This window comes from Meles meles, chromosome 7 (assembly GCF_922984935.1).
Source record: "Meles meles chromosome 7, mMelMel3.1 paternal haplotype, whole genome shotgun sequence".
Taxonomy (NCBI): Eukaryota; Metazoa; Chordata; class Mammalia; order Carnivora; family Mustelidae; genus Meles; species Meles meles.
Genome location: NC_060072.1, coordinates 93088624 through 93106971, shown reverse-complemented (window position 1 = coordinate 93106971; position 18348 = coordinate 93088624). Strand labels below are relative to the sequence as shown.

The 18348-nt window shown below is 33.8% G+C and overlaps 1 protein-coding gene across 1 annotated transcript; it reads right to left on the bottom strand.

Annotated features, from left to right (window-relative positions):
* Positions 1–15481: 15481 nt before the first annotated feature.
* On the bottom strand, positions 15482–16420 carry LOC123947079 (olfactory receptor 6C2-like). Its single transcript, XM_046013054.1, has one exon. It carries the CDS (start codon positions 16418–16420, stop codon positions 15482–15484), a length of 939 nt encoding a protein of 312 aa, XP_045869010.1.
* Positions 16421–18348: the final 1928 nt, after the last annotated feature.

The window sequence follows — 18348 nt, the reverse complement described above, 5'->3', positions numbered from 1 at the left end:
TGTAGCCAAGAGAAAAAATTCTGTTACGCCAAAGATGTCGATGAAAAAATTTGAATAACACCAATATTATATGTAATTGACCTTGTCACCTGTTGCTATGTTGTACAAATATCTAGGGATACATGCAGACGTAAATGAAATTTCTAATAAAGCAAAATTCTGAGGGAAAAAGTACATTGGTGTTTTAAGGTGAGAGTCAACTAAAGTGAGGGATATGATGGTCAGAATCCCAGTAATACTTAACATATAAGTGAGAAATATAAATATAAAAATTGGAATCTGAAGTTGAGGGTCATCTGTCAGTCCTAATAAGATGAAAGTTGTTACTGTGTGATTTTTCATCACTGACTACTAAATTTTATTCAATTTGATGTAAAATTTATAGATATTTTAGTTGAATAGAATGTATCAAAGCTAGATGGCAATAAACAGTGACTACCAGAGATAGCATACAAAGGAACATGTGGTTTCTTCTATAAATTAGTAATTGATATTGCCAATACTCTGGCTACTCAATTGTTTATTTTATTTTATTTTATTCTTTTGGCAGTTTTGTGATAGATTTTTAAACATATTTAAAAAAAAATGGTCTACCATCTCATTTTCTTTTCCCTCCCAGCTTTAATCTATACCCAAGAATGGATTTTCTCATGTGATTAGATTGTGATTCAACAAAATTATGATTTCTTCCTATAGCTAGCATTTCTTCTTTATTTCAAAGATGAATATCTCAATTTAGTTTGTTTTATGCCTTTTCTTGAAGACTTGGTCATGATAAAATGGAAATCTATAACAGTTGATCTGGATTTCATCAGGAGTTGCTGATCCATCTGTGACTTGTATTTGGCATCGTGGCACGATGACCAAACATGTCTTTATGTCTTGTTTCATGTTTTAACATGCAACTTCTAAATTGTTGGATCACTCCTCTGACTCTCTTCTTAAGTTTCTCTGGTGGTATGTAATTTACACTCAGTGTCCACTGGACACACGATACAGAGAGTATTTTAATGCACAATTTATCTGCTTCATATGAAGAAATGTTGGGACCAATGATACACAGCTGGAGAAAAACCTCACCTATTTCAATCTGAGTATGGAAAACATTGTAATACCTCATTATCACAAGTTCAGAATCAAATAGTCTCTACACACCTGTCTATACTCTCTTTCTCACTCTAAACTGTAGTGGCAGCATCATGCTGATTAACAGCACACCTATTGTGAGACCTCCATCATACAATACCTGGCTTTCCTGCCTTCATCTCTATGACTTCAGGCAAGTTTCCCAACCTCTCAGGCCTTCAGGGTTTTTTAATCAATAAAATGGAGATAATAAGAGTATCTACCATATACAGTTAAAGTGATTAGATGAGCTAATATATTTATGATAAAATCTGATGCATAGTGTATGCTTCATATATGTCAGCTACTTTTATCTCTGTCCCACAGGTAATTCATGTGACATGACCTCAAAACCACAAAATTGTAACTGGGATTTATGGTCTGTGTAAGTGATATCTTCTTTCTACTCCACATTTCTTATAATAAGAGCAATAGATTATATTTACTGACAATTTTTCATGTCATAGGTCTTGTGTCAAGTGCTTTACACTATCTATCTGGAAAAGAAAAAAAAAGAAAAACTCTCCCTCTACATCTCTCTCTCCGTCCTTCCACATTCCATCTTTACTTCCTAGTCTCCAAAACTACCCAGGTACAACTACTTATTTGTGATCTTCACTTGGAGCATCACTTCTACTGAGAAGTCTTCTCAACTTCATGTCTGTATTGACTGGTCCTTATTTGTGCTCTCATAACAAATAATTGTTACTTCCATCTTAGCACTTTCAGTGAGAAGGTGAGTTTGTTGAAATCAGGGATTGCTGTCTTTTTTACTGGGATAGCTCTTAAAGTAACAATCCTAGGCTTATAGTCAATGGTAAGACATATTGTTGTATAAATACATATATATCTTATTCACTTGCCTACATAGGCAAAGCTATCTTCTGTCCTATTTGGGTTTCGTCTTGAAACTTCTCTCTGGGGCGCCTGGGTGGTGCTGTCAGTTAAAACATCTGACTCTTGGTTTTGGCTCAGGTCTGATCTTGGGGTTGTGGGATCAAGCCCAGGTCAAACTCTGCACTCAATGGGAAGTCTGCTTATTCATTTGCCTACATATGCAAAGCTATCTTCTGTCCTATTTGGGTTTCATCTTGAAACTTCTTTCTGTTGCGTCTGGGTGGTGCTGTCAGTTAAAGTGTCTGACTTTTGGTTTTGGCTCAGGTCTGATCTTGGGGTTGTGGGATCAAGCCCAGGTCAGACTCTGCACTCAATGGGAAGTCTGCTTGATATTCTCTTTCTCCCTCTCTCTGCCCCTCATCCCCACTTTCTCTCTCTCTCAAATAAATAAATAAATCTTAAAAAAGGAAACTGCTTTGTCACTAATTTTAATTATCAGACTTTTATATGTACCAGTATCTAACATTAGTAGTTCAGGCAGCATGAAAGGTAATAAAAGCAAAGAGGGTGGTGGTTTCATGATATGCATGAATGTTATTACCTTTCATGCTGGCTGAACTATTAAATGGCATCTGTGACTTGCTTTAGCTTTCAAACAGGTAAATAGTTGTATTTTTCTTGGTAGTTGTTTCGCTTTCTTGAGGACTCTGTCAGTAATATATTCAAACTGGAGGTAAAAAATTTACATATTTAAATAATTTTTCACGTGCTATTTTTTCTTAAAATATAAACATTTTTACATTTCTATTATAAAATATACTTCATTTAATTCTATTTAATTTCAGTCCACTGTATTAATGTAATTCCAGGTTTTAAAATTTAATGTAATTTAATTTTTTTTTTGGTGTTGCAAAATTCATTGTTTATGCACCTCACCCAGTGCTCCACGTAATACGTGCCCTCCTTAATACCCACCACTAGGCTCACCCAACCCCTACTCCCCTCCCCTCCAAAACCCTTAGTTTGTTTCTCAGAGTCCACAGTCTCTCATAATTTGTCTCCCCCAACTCACTTCTCCTCTCCATCTCCCAATGTCCTCCGTGTTGTTCTTTATGCTCTACAAATAAGTGAAATCATATGATAACTGACTCTCTCTGCTTGACTTATTTCACTCAGCATAATCTCCTCCAGTCCCATCCATGTTGATACAAATTCAGGTATTCATTGTTTCTGATGCTCTTTATTTTTGTAAATTCTTATTATTTCAAAAAATTTATATGAAAATAGCTAAAGTTTTTAATCAATTTCCAACACCCTTTTATGAATCTTTATTTTCTAGAAAGGTTGAAATGTCTCCAAAAAACAGGTATTTATGAACATTATTGCATGACATTATAATAATTCCTGCAAATGAAATTTCAAGGGAAAAGATACTCACTTAGAAATTTTGTATACATTTACAACGGTATCATCTACAAACTTCATTCCTATCATGGTTTCCTTCAATTCACTATGCCACTTTAATTGTATCTGTGCTAAAATTACTGTAATGTACCGTGTCTTTTTTCAAGATTATTGACACATATTTTCTAAAGGCCGGTGCTGTTGGGTGTTAATTCACACAATTTACACCATGAAATAGTCAACTGTTCAGTTTCCATTTAAAACTTTCATTCTTGTCTTCCACAGAGGAAGATTTTTTTCCCTCTTAAATTTTCATTTATGTCTCTTTAACGCATATTTTGAAACTGAAGTTTAAGAATTCGCTAATTTTTTCATTGGCTTAATAGTTGTTCTATAGTTTTTCCCTAACTATCACACTTAGTGTTACTATCATCCTCAAAAACTTTTTTAGTTTTGAACTAGTATCTCCAGGTTTTGAGTGTCTCTTATATAAATGGATAGAAGGCAATATGCTTTTCAATCTCCTGGCAATAATCAGTTAGCTTGTGCTGTGACTCGCTCTCATTTGTCCTGTAAAATACTCACTTTCTCCAGAGATGAGGGCAGGATCATCTCTCACTGTAGGCCCAGTTACTATAAATAAACCCCAAGGTTTACTGTTAACCTTCACTGGACTCCAGTGACAATGATTTTTTTGAAGAACTTTGATATTCCTAGGATATCCCAGGGGCACACCATAATAACTACAATAGATAATTTTAATGAAGTGGAAAGATACTCTCAAGTCTACTTAACTTCCTCAATCTGTTATTCCTCACTCCAGTGGCTCCTAGAGCTTTACATGGTACTGTGCTCTTTCCTGTACCCTCTAGGTGGTAACCCTTGTTCCAAAATGTTTTTCATTTATTCCATTCATTAATGCTGTCTTTAAGAGACAAGGTTTAAGAAAACAGTTTTCATCTTTAAAAGAGTTTTATATTTTAGGGGTGGCTAAATGGGTGGCTCAGTGGGTTAAGCCTCTCCCTTTGGCTCAGGTCATGATCTTGGGGTCCTGGGATCGAGTCCCTCATTGGGCCCTCCACTCAGCAGAAAGACCGCTTTCCCCCTCTCTCTCTGCCTGCCTCTCTGCCTACTTGTGATCTCTCTGTGAAATAAATAAAGTCTTAAAAAAAATTAAAAAAAGAGTTTTATATTTTAAAAAAGATCTAGGATAACAAACTTCTTCAATATTATGTAAGTTGTTGTATCAGTGATCTTAATGTAATATACATCTTCTCTTTAAAGAGAAAATGAGTGTGTGGCAGAGATAACTTCTCACCACACATAACTATACATTATCTTTATGTAAACTATAAAAAGCAGCATCAAAAAAATACATCTCAGAAAGATCTGTGTCTTTATATAATAAATATTATTTACATCTGATTCTGGCAAATCATGTTACATTTGCTTTTCAGAGAAAAATTAACATGTAAATTTACCCAAGATGGAAAAAGATGAAAGTAAAGATAAAAAGTAAAATGAAGTGTCCCCTATACTTACCCTTCTCAGGATTAATTTTACCTTCAGTTAATTATTTAACAATGAGCTCTAAAAGCTAATTTGATGAAGACAATCTATTAGAAAAGGTTTGTGTAGGATTTACTAGGTTCTCAGTTTATGAATCTACTTACCCTGACTGATGCTCTGGGAGAGCCTAGAACCCCTTGTATTTTTCATCTTCAACACACTGAGACTTTCAGACCAAGAATTTTGGTCCTCTTTGTGCCTAGGAAATATTTTGTAGCTCTCTCTTGGTTGAAAGTAAAATATAGTTAAAACATTTCCCCCATTTCTTTTGAAGTCACTATTATGACTTCTCTGGAAAGGATAAGAGGCTTTTACACTATTAAGGTTTATATTTCATTTATTTGCTAAATTTCAAACTAAATAATAAACAATTGAGTCCTTGGTGACCCAGTTTCAAACATCACTAATTAGCCTTTGTAATTAATCTGGGCAAAAATCCTAAAAGATGCAGCAGTGGGGGCAGTGTCCTTAGAGACACAAAGATAACAACAACAGACACAGGTCAAGATGTAAAGTAAAAAACCAGATGGTCAAGAAGTATTCTGCGTTTCCTGCCTTTCTTCCCTAAAATATATGGAAGGTGAAAGATCACAACTCTATTCCAGTAATCATTTTTTCTCGGTCATTACAAAGGATAAAATAGGAAAACATTAGAAAACTCAAAAAAACTAATTCTTTTTAATATTTTAAGGAACTATATGAACATATATGAATATTTAAAAAATAAAAATACATTTTTCATCTTCCCCTTTCAGCACTTCCTAAGGTGGGTCTATATAGATTCATATATAGTTTTTAAAATTTGTGTACAGATATGTTTTCTTTCATTAATAAACTCAATTGTTTATTAACTTAATTATCACATATAGTTTTCTCATCAAGCTACTATATTTAACAATAAACACCTGGTTTGGGCATTCACTACTGCTTTTCATTTTCATATTATTTCCTTGGATTAATCCTGTGCACTTAGGAAAGAAAGTATAGTTTATACTCTAGCAATTTCTTGCGATCTGGGTTATAATGGTAACTTTTCTTTCATCTTACAATGTTATGTAACATATCAAAATGTCTGCGGTATACCATTGTGTAGAGGGAAATTTTTATTTAAATAGAAAATTTAGAAGATTTAATATAGTGAAAAACCAGTTCCCTAAACATTCACTTTAAGAGACTATAAGAAGAATGAGCTAAAACAAAATAGTTAGAAGGAATTATAATAAAAGTAAAAAGCAGTTGTATAGAGAATAAATATAATATAAAAATAAATGCAATTACAAAATGATTTTCTTAAGAAAGTTAAACTTGTAAGTATAGTCAAGAAGAAGCAAAAGAATAAAAATGGGAAATTATCCAAACGAAAAACAAGAATATCAATACAGATGCAAGAAATATTAAAAGATAATAAAGTATGTCATAAAGAACATTAAGCCAATAAAACTGCTTACCTAAAATAGCATGTTAACTTATGTTAAAAACACAACTAAAATAATTAGACAGAAAGAAAAAGAAAATATAAAGATATGTCAATGTATGTCAAAATCATTGAATCCATAATTAATAATATTTTCACAAAGAAAATTCAGGGCCAAATGGCTTCACTAGTAAATTGTTCAAAATATTTAAGGAAAAAATTATACTAATTTTATATAAACCAATCTGGAGAAGAGTAAAAGGAAGAATAATTCTCAACTTGGTTATGGGGGCAGAATAACTTTCATGCCAAAATTGGAAACAATTTTGCAAGAAGTTAAATTACAGGTTGATTTTTGTCATAATAATCATAAAAATCCTTAAATATGAATTATAAAGTTAAACAAAGTGTTAGAAAATGATATGTGTAACCATCAACTGAGGTTTATTACAGAAATTCTAGGTTGGTTTAACCTTTGAAAATCAATAAATACAATCCACCACCTTAGTAGAATGAAGGAAATCATATGATAATCTCAGTAATGTAGAAAAAAGCATTTTATAAGCTATAATTCCCACTCATTATTAAACATTCTCAGCAAACCAGGAATAGAAATAAAGTTCGTTAGTCTGATAAAGGGAATCTAGAAAACATGTTATTAATTTTTTTAGTGATATGTAATTGACATACAACATACTATATTATTTTTCTGGTGTAAATTACAGTGATTCAATATTTTTATATGTAAAAAATGATCCTCATGATAAGTCTAGTTACCATCAGGCACTTTACAAAATCATTACAATATTCTTGGCTATATTGCCTGTGTTGTACATTACATCCCCAGGATTCATTTTATCACTGGAAATTTGTACCTCTTAATTTCCTTCACCTCTTTCACCTGCCACCCAACCCCCAGCTCCACTGGAAACCATTTCTTCTATCTATGAGTCTGTTTCTATTTTGTTTTGCTTTTTAAAGATTTATTTATTTATTTTAGAGAGAGAGCACTGGGAGCAGGGGCAGAAAGAGAGAGAGAATCTCACGCAGATTCTGTGCTGAGCGCAGAACTCAATGTGGAGCTTGATCTCACAATCTTACAATCATGACCTGAGCCAAATCCAAGGGTCATTCAACTGACTGTGCCACCCAGGCGCCCCTGTTTTGTTTTTTCATTCATTTGTTTTCTAGATTCCATATATAAGTGAAATTATATGGTATTTGTCTTTCTCTTATTTCATGTAGTGTAATACCTTCCAGGTTCATTCATGTTGTCACAAATGGCAAAATTTCATCTTTTTTATGGCCGGGTAATAGTCCATTAGAGATTATTTATATAATACATATAATTATATAACTATATTTTATTAAGTTATATAAAATACATAGTAACATGTATATATAATATGTATTATAAATAATACATCATTTTATACATTATATATATATATATATATCCTACCTTCTTTATCCATTCATCTATCATTGAAGACATAAGTTGCTTCCATATCTGGGCTATTGTAAATAATGCCACAGTGAACATAGGGGTGCAGTAATATGTCTCTTCAAATTGGTGTTTTTATTTTCTTCAGATAAATACTCAGACGTGGAATTGTTTAATCATTTGGTAGTTCTATTTTTATTTTTTTGAGGAACCTGCATGCTGTTTTCTAAAGTGGGTGGACCAATTTACATTTCTACCAACAGTAGACAAGAGTTCCCTTTTCTCTATAACCTCACAAATATTTGTTACTTTTTGTCTTTTTGATGATAGCCAGTTTGACTGGTATGAGGTAGTATATCATTGTGATTTAGTTTGCATTTCCCTGATGATCAGTGAAGTTGAGCATGTGCCTGTTGGCCATCTGTATATCTTTGGGAAAATGTCCATTCAAGTTCTCTGTCCATTTTCTGACTGGATTGTGTATTTTTTTTGACATTATGTTGTGTAACTTTTTTACATATTTTGGATATCAACCTCTTATCAGATGTATGATTTGCAAGTATCTTCTCCTATTCAGTAGTTTGTCTTTTTTTGTGGATCATTTATTTCATTGTGCAGAAACTTTTCAGTTTGATGTAATCCCATTTGTTTATTTTAACTTTTGTTGTCATTGACTGAGGAGACTGGCCCCCCTCCCCACAATTGCTGAGACCAGTGTCAGAGAGCTTATTGCCTTTGTTTTCTTCTAGGAATTTTGTGATTTTAGGTCTTACATTTGAGTCTTAAATCCATTTTACATTTATTTTTGTATATGGTGTAAGATAGTGGTCTAATTTTTTTTTTTTTTTGCACATAGCTGTCCAGTTTTCCCAACACCTTTAATGAAGAAATTGTCTTTTCCCCATGGTATATTCTTGCCTCCTTAGTCATAGGCTGACTAACCATTTGTTTGGGTTTATTTCTGGGCTTTCTATTGTATTCCATTGATCTTTTTACCTGTTTTCATTACAGTACCACCATCCTATTTTGATGACTATAACTTTGTAATATAATTTGAAAACAAGGCATGTCATACCTACATTTTTTGGGGGGGAGGTCAAATTGCTTTAGTTGTTTGGGGGCTTTTATGGTTCCACACAAATTTTAAGATTCTTTTCTTTTTCTTTTTTTTTTTAATTTCTTTTCAGTGTACCAGAATTCATTGTTTATGCACCACACCCAGTGCTCCATGCAATACGTACCCTCCATAATACCCACCACCAGGCTCACACAACTTCCCACCCCTGCCTCTTCAAAGCCCTCAGGTTGTTTTCAGGTCTTTGTTACAGTTCTGTGAAAAATGTCATTGGTATTTTAGTGGGGATTGCATCAAATCGATTGCTTTGGGTAGTATGGACATTTTAACAATATCGTTTTTTTCCAATCCATGAGCATCAAATATCTTTCCATTTATTTGTATACTCAATTTATCTCATCAGTGTTTTATATAATTTTCAGAGTACAGAATTTCACCTCCATAGTTAAATTTATTCCTAAGTATTTTATTCTGAATGCTGAAATCTTTTCTGTTTAGTTGAGGAACATAACAGAATGTCCACTCCCACCATTTCTATTTATCATTTTACTGGGGGGACCTAGACAGAACAATAAAGAAAAAAAAAATGTAGTAGCCTGTCACTATTGCATTTTGATTGAGTGTTGACATATTTAAAATACACCACATGTAAATCACTAGAATTAATCACTAAATTTAAGAATTAGTAATTACTAAATTTGGAAAGATTACTAGATAAAAGTAAATGTTAAAAAACAATAGTACCTCTAAAACTAGCAACAAACAATTAGAAAATAAAAATTAGAAAAGTCCATGTAATATAGCAACATATTATCAAAGGCTGAGGAATGAATCTATCGAATACCAGTATAATGTCTATCAATATTGTGCATGGCCTCTATACAGGTAAAATGAAAAAATTTTGAAAGTAATTAAAGACACAAATGAGACTGTTTTAGTGGATTAGAGTTCTTAATGTTATAATGACATTAATTTCCCCCAAATTGGCCAGTTGGTTCAATGTGATCTTAAAATCACTGAAGATAATTTTTTACTTGTAAAAATTGCCAAGGTTTTTAAAGTTTTATGAAAAACAAAGGACTGATAAGAACAAAGTAAACTTGAGGAAGTAGAAGATAGTTATTTGGATTATACTACTCGATATGAAAACTTATTATAAAGCTACTACAAATAGAATAGTATAGTATTGTTTCAGAGATAAGCATATCAATGGAATTAAATGATGAAACCTCAAAAAGATTCACTCACATATCAACTGATGATAATTGCCACTGAATTCAAGGAGAAAGGGGAATCTTTTCAAGAAATAATTCTGTTATTTTGATATCCACATGGAAAAAAAGACCATCGTTCCCTATGTCAAACCATAGAAAAAGTCAATTTCACATGGGCCATTAACCTTAGTTTGTGAGAAATGTGAGTGAAACTTATAGAATAGAACATAGTTTTGTACCTTCATGATGTTTAGTTAACAAGGATTTCTGAAACAACAAAACCCCCAAAACAAAACAAAAAACCAAAGAACCCTCTATCAACAACAGAAATGAAATGGATTGGACTTCATTAAAGTTAAGATATTTTGTTTTACAAATTTAACATAAACAACATGAACAGATAAGACATAGATAAGAGGGGCACCTGGGTGGCTCAGTGGATTAAGCCGCTGCCTTCAGCTCAGGTCATGATCTCAGTGTCCTGGGATCGAGCACCGCATCGAGCTCTCTGCTCCGTGGGGAGCCTGCTTCCTCCTCTCTCTCTGCCTGCCTCTCTGCCTACTTGTGATCTCTCTCTCTGTCAAATAAATAAATAAAATCTTAAAAAAAAGACATAGATAAGAGATAAATAACTTCAGTATTTGCCACTGACAAAGGACTGACATATAGAAAATTAATAAAACTCCTAAAAATAAATTCAAACAGAAAGAAATCTAATAGAAAGGAAAAATTATTTGAATAAGCACTTCACAAAATAGGATGTCTGATATCTGAAAAGCATATAACAGGGTATTCAACATCATCAGTCATAATATGGCTAAAGTTTTCACGTAGGCAAGAATATGAAGCAATTATAATCCATAAATATTGCTGATAGGAAAATAAATCAGTACACTATTTTTGAGTGTTGTTTGACAATGTCAACTAAGCTAAACATATGGCTAACAGATAGCCTATCAATCCACTTTTAGTTCTATATTCTACAGATGTGAGTGTTTATGTCTGCCAGAAAAACAGGTACAAGAATGTTCTTTGACCTTTATTTATAATAGTCACATATAGGAAACAACTTAAATATTTATTAATAGGAGATGGCTAAATTAATTGTGCTGTATTTCTATAATTAACTAGAACTTATAAATTGCTAACACAACAACTTGGACCACTCTACAGATACAATGTCAAACAAACGAAACTAGACCCCAAAGTGTATGTTCTGTGTATTCCTATTCATTTTATGGTCATGATTACACAAAACTGAGCTTTGGCATTGTAAGTCAGTGGAGCAGATGCATTTGAGAGGATATTGATATTGAGTGGCATGAAAGAGATGTCTGGGGTGCTGAAAATGTGCTGTATCTGGATCTGTGTGATGGTTACATGAGTATCAGTGCTTATGAAAACTCATCAAGCTGTACACAGTGAATTATGTGCTATATTATATATTATCATCAATGTTTAAAAAATTTATATTTTTAGAGTCATGCTGAAATGTATATGAAATAATGTATGTATCTGCCAAATAATCAAGTAGGGGTTGGGAGGAATAGACCTGTTTGTAGATGAAACAAGTTGGCTATAAATTGATACTTGTTGATGTGATTGAGACAGTACCATGAATTATGAAGTTTTCTCTATGTAAATGGAAAAGAAATGAAGTGTTTAACATACAGCTTGGGGTAGACTAAGCACTCAAAAATATTCGTTGTTGATATTAAGATTTTTTAAAAGATATTTTTAACATTTTGGACATTTTAAGGAATTTAGGAGACTAGTTGTAATTACCCTTGGACTGAAAAAGCCCTGGTGTCTTAGAACAAGACCTGGAGGACTATAACTTTTCAGTCTGGGTCCTCAGGTAAGCTGTTATTAGTGGGCCTGAGCAGTAAGGGACTTTTATTCCTATAACTCAGGCCTCCTCTAGCAACTTATCTCAAGACAGGTGAGGGTTATTATTGCAAATGAAATTCCCAGAAACTGACAATTTCTAATAACTTAGTCATTAAGTCCATTCATCTCTGGAAACATCCAGTTTGTCAGATCAGGAGTTCTGGACGAGGAGGATATAATTCTTAGTATTGTCTCCTTGGGAGTGAGGGCATCGACTAGACCAATGAAGGAAATGGGAGAAGGTTGGGCAAAGGTGAAAAAATGATGTGGAAAAAATGATTCCACCAGAGTCAGAGCTTTTGTATGAACTGGAGTTAATACTGTAGAACAATTGATACAGTGAGTTGCCAAAAAGCTCTGCCTACATTAGAAGGAGCTTCCCAGGGTTCCTGAACTCATTGCACTCAGCCATCCTTCTTGCCTACTCAATGCCAAGGAGTATTGCTCTTAAATAACCGCATTGCTTACATAGTCAGATTCCTATTTTTTAACCTTAATTTATATATATTTGAAAGTTCGACACTTTTAAAGGAAAACTAGAGTTATGCTAGTGGTCACTACATTTATATTTTCTTTCGAAAGTTCTTTTCATTCTTAACCCACATGATTAATTTCATTTGTACATTATTAATCTTACATTAAAAAGATGCACTACATTTTATAGGTTAAGTCTCTGTGAGCATTTTTTAATATTAGGGTTAATATTTTTAAATGTTACTTATACTGATTTCATTCTATGTAAGTTTAGCTTGAGAAGTCTCATGAAAACATCTTTTTTGCTAAAAGTGTTTCTTTGGTGAAGTTTTCTTTAGTCAAATACAGAATTTTGGGTCTAATAAACAGAACCTATATTCCGAGTCCACTACTAACCAGCACTGCTTAAATATCTGAAGCATTTCAATAGAAAGGTGATGTAAGCCACATATTTAATTCAGATATTTCTATAGCCATATTATAAATTAAAAATAAATCAATTTAAATGGTATATTTTATGTAATCAAATATATCAAATATTATTTCACAATCAAGGTCCCTGAAATGTCATTATAATTTGTTTTACTTCCTTGTTTTTCAAGATGTCAATGAAGGGGTCCAGGAAGTAGTTCTGAACATAGGAAGTAGGGAGCCCTGTCATGCCTTTATTAACAGCCACTGTTTCCATGGCTGACTGTGTACTGTAGATGAAAGTACTGCTTCCATAGGTTTCCTTTGAGTTGTAGTCATTTCTGCTCCTAATTAAGATACATTTCATGTTTTTACTTGTTTTCTATTTTTTACATGTTTCTCAATAACCAATGCATATAGTTATAAAGGTGTAGAAACAAATACAGATACGGATATATAGCCACTGTCTTTAGAAATTTACTTGTCCTCTGAAAAACAATCTGAGGGTTATGAAGGAGCTGGGGGTGGGAGGTTGGGGGAGCCTGGTGGTGGGTGTTATGGAGGGCATGTATTACATGGAGCACTGGGTGTGGTGCATAAACAATGAATTCTGTTACACTGAAAAGAAATTAAATAAAAAACTGAAAAACAAAACCAAAACCAAAGCAAAACAAAACAAATAAATAAATAAATAAAATTTACTTGTCTTTTAAGAAGAATTGTTAGCACTTTTACTTCAAATTAAACTGCTGGTCAGTGATTTTTTTGAGTATTCAAAATTGTAAGAATTTACATTTTATAATTCAGCTTCAGCATTAAGAGGCAAACATTTGTCATAGCTTCCTTTTATCACTTTAAGATATTTTTGTTGTTTATAATTGTGAAAAGTGAAATAAAATGGCATCATTGATGTCAAGGGGTTTTAAAATGCATCTGGGAGGCCATTAAGGAGGTGGGCTGCATGCTTATCCTCATCAGGTAGAACCATGAACTTCTGAACCGGGCCTAATCCCAAATACCTCAAGGACTCTGCAAGAATATTTACAACTTTTGCTTAGTGATGGCCTTAGCAACCAGTTATGTTTAGCCAAGATCAGTTTTCTGCTGCTAACACCTATCAAAGTTTTTGTATACAACTTATACAAGCATTCCCTTTTTGTCTTTAAAACCCCTGGTTTTTGCTTCCTAGTAGGACATTAGGACATTGCTGCCCAACTCTGGTACCTGAATTATAATTCTTTGATCCCAAATACACACTTTTGCTTGACTATTACTTCCTGACAATTGTAGGATGTTCATATTTTATTTAATGCACTAGTCACATATCCCTTCTAAAGTGTAAGGCATTTAAGGGCAAGAAACCTATAGGTTTTCTACTCTATCTCCAGTGCCTGAAATTGTCCCTGGCATCAAAAATGCTCTTAAAAGCTAGAAATGGAGAAAGCAATAGACACATTTACTCTATCCAAAATATACAATTAACTCATTGCTTCTACTTATTTTTTTTTTTTTGCAGTTTTGTAAAGGCTTGTTAAGATGTGAAGCATTCTTTTGTTTCCTAGAAATGTATCACATTTTCTTTTGCAGAGAGTTTTTCTTGGGTGGCTCAGTTGGTTGGGGGTCTGCCTTGGGCTCAGGTCATGATAGTCCTGGGATCACGCCCCTAGTCAGGCTCACTGCTCAGCAGGGAGTCTTCTTCTCCCTCTACCTCCCCTGACTTGTGCACTCTCTCTCTTTAAAAAAATAAATATTTACTCTTCTCCTATCCCCCTACCCCCCCATGTTGCTTCTCCATGTCCTCATATCAGGGAGATCATATGATAGTTGTCTTTCTCCGATTGACTTATTTCACTAAGCATGATACGCTCTAGTTCCATCCACGTCGTCGCAAATGGCATGATTTCATTTCTTTTGATGGCTGCATAGTATTCCATTGTGTATATATACCACATCTTCTTGATCCATTCATCTGTTGATGGACATCTAGGTTCTTTCCATAGTTTGGCTATTGTAGACATTGCTGCTATAAACATTCGGGTACACGTGCCCCTTCGGATCACTATGTTTGTATCTTTAGGGTAAATACCCAGTAGTGCAATTGCTGGGTCATAGGGATTGGGAGGGAGACAAACCATAAATGACTCTTAATCTCACAAAACAAACTGGGGGTTGCTGGGGGGAGGTGGGATTTGGAGAGGGGGAGCGGGCTATGGACATTGGGGAGGAGAGGCGAACCATAAGAGACTATGGACTCTGAAAAACAACCTGAGGGTTTTGAAGGGTCAGGGGTGGGAGGTTGGGGCAACCTGAGGGTTTTGAAGGGTCAGGGGTGGGAGGTTGGGGGAACAGGTGGTGGGTAATGGGGAGGGCACGTTTTGCATGGAGCACTGGGTGTTGTGCAAAAAGAATGAATACTGTTACACTGAAAAAAATAAATAAAATGAAAATTTAAAAAAAAAGCAAAAAATAAATAAATAAATAAATAAATAAATAAAAATTTTTTAAAGAAAGCTTTCTGAAATAGACTCTTTGCTAGAAAGGAATGACATAATAATCTAAAGATATATACTTAGGAACTAAAGATATTTTTATGAAAATGTGGTTCCCTACTTAAGCAAATACTATTATTTCTTTGAGAATAATGCAATTCTTTTGATTGAGTCTTTGACAGCTTGTTTTACTTGCTTGTTTCTCAAGGTATAAATGAAGGGGTTCAGCATAGGAGCAATGGATGTAATAAGGACTGCAACACCCTTATCAATGGCCACTGATTCCTTTGCTGAAGGCTTAACATAGATGAAAATACAGCTTCCATAGGTGATGGAGACTACAATCATGTGGGAAGAACATGTAGAAAATGCCTTTTTTCTTTGCTGGGGAGAAGAGAATCGTAGAATAGCCTTGATGATGTATATGTAGGATAGAAGTACACATATGAGGGTCATAATGAAGGTCAACACAGCACAGACTATGACCATCTGCTCTATAAGCCATGTTTCTGAGCATGATACTTTTAGGAGGGGGAATGCATCACAGAAAAAATGGTCAATAACATTAGAGTCACAGAATTCCAGGTTTAGGCCCAGGCTAAGTGGTGGGAGAATGATCAAGAAGCCTGCTGTCCAGCACCCAAGGATGAGTCTTCTACAGACGCTCTTGTTCATGATGGTCACATAATGCAGGGGTTTGCAGATGGCAACATATCGATCATAGGACATGGTGGCCAGGAGAAAAAATTCTGTTACACCAAAAAGATCAGTAAAAAAAATCTGAAAGGCACAATTGTCGTATGTGATTGTCTTGTCATCTGTTGATATGTTGTACAAATATCTGGGAATACAATCAGAGGTAAATGAGATCTCTAAGAAGGAGAAATTTTGTAGGAAAAAGTACATGGCATTCTGAAGGTGAGAATCTATGAAGGTAAGGGAGATGATTGTCAGGTTTCCAGTTATACTCAACATATAAGTGAGAAATAGAAAGATGAAAATCATAATCTTCAGTTGTGGATCATCGGTCAGTCCCAACAGGATAAAAGTTGTTATTGTGCGGTTTCTCATCATTGACTTCTGACTTCAATTCAATCTGCATTTAGAATTCAGGTATATTTGATATAGATGTAGTGGTAATTAATGGGAAAAAAAACTAAGCAAATAATCACATGCATTTACAAATTTTTGTTTACAGGTGTTATCAATACACTGGTATTCTAGGTTCTACAATTGGGTGGTTTTGGTAAATTCAGGAGATATTTTAAAAAATCAGAAAAATCTGTATCACACTCCAAAATATTATGGGTGCTTCCTTCTCATTACATTTTATTTGCAATTTATATATTTTTTACTTATACCTGGGATTTGATTTTCCCAACAGATAGATTTGACTGCTAATGTTTTGTGAGATTATTTTGTCCCTATTCACAGACTGAATCCTAAAGCTGAATCTTAAACTTTCATTATCACCTTCAAACGTTTCCTTGAAGTTTTGTTTTGATAAGGAACAAATCCCAAATAGTTTGAGTCTCACTATATAGGCTCTGCATATCCGTTACTGAAGATGGTGAGCTCTAGTATTATAATTTTAAAAATATGTATTTCCTTAAACAACTCCTTTCTCACTCACCCATTTCTCTGACTTTCATATATTTTTTTAAATTACACTAATTTCCTACTGTGGTATGGGAATACAGGAAGTATTTTGATGACAAATATATTGTATAGAATGATAATATGTATGTGTTGGATGATAGATATATAGGGATATAAAAAATAACTACAATTTTTCTTAGTTTTCAAGCTGTTTAGTTGAGGTTGAAACACATTTCAAAATATTGTTATTAATATCACTAACTACAAAAAATTTCAGATTGAGCTATTAAACACATTCTTCAAGCATGGCTTGCTTTCACTGTGACTCAGTTTTTATAATCTACAGAATGGAAATAATATTTTCCTTCATCAAAAAATTAAAGACTAATATATAAAGCACTTAGAATGTACATGGCTGATAAAGAGTGATAGGTTTATTTTAACTACTTCAATTACCTTGTCCAGAATGATTTACCTTTTAGTTACCTTACATTCAATCATCAATATGTTATAGTCCTGTTTTGTTCTCAAGACCATACTGAAATAATATGTGCCAGAATTTGTCACTTTTGTTTTTTTGCTTTTAAAGTTTAGGAAATTTCTAAGTAGAATATGTACCTTCAACCACCCAATATTCATAGCATTCTCTCATAACTTACCTTAATACCACATACATGTTTATCTGCCATCTTTTTGCATTCTAATCTCCAGATACTTTTTTTTTGCTGGTCTCTCATATGTTGACATAATTCTTAACACCTTTAAAAAAGATTTTATTTATTTATTTTGTCAGAGAGAGAGAGAGCACAAGCAGAGGGAGCAGCAGGGAGAAGGAGAAGCAGGCTCAAGGGAGCCTGATGTGGTACTCGATTCCAGGTCTCTGGGATCATTACCTGAGCCAAAGGCAGATGCTTAATGGACTGCATGACCCATGTGTCCCAGGTGTTAATACTTTTTTCTTCTTAACACAATGTTCCCTTTGAGTGTTTTCTTGAACTTCTAATTTCTAAAAATGATTGTGCTTCAGTTACATAAACAAATGCACTCCAGCAAATGAATGTCCAAAATGAAACTCTTAATTTTCTGTACTCTCATCCTATTTCTCCCCCTGTGTTTTTCTTAATAATCTAACTTGTATATTTATTGAAGATTTATTATATGCTAGATACTGAAACCAACATTTTACATGGATTATCTATCTGGAGTAATCTTCCCTCCATTGTGCTGTGTTTCCCCACCCAATCTCAGTTTCCAGTCTCCAGTTTTGCTGGGCATGCACATCCTCAGCCAGCCACTGGTTAATAGTTTTTAGTTCCCAGGATTTGCATTTGTGAGATGTATCACTTCATCATGGAATTCAAATTATGCAACTCTTAGGTGACCTCTTATTTATTGTTGCTTAA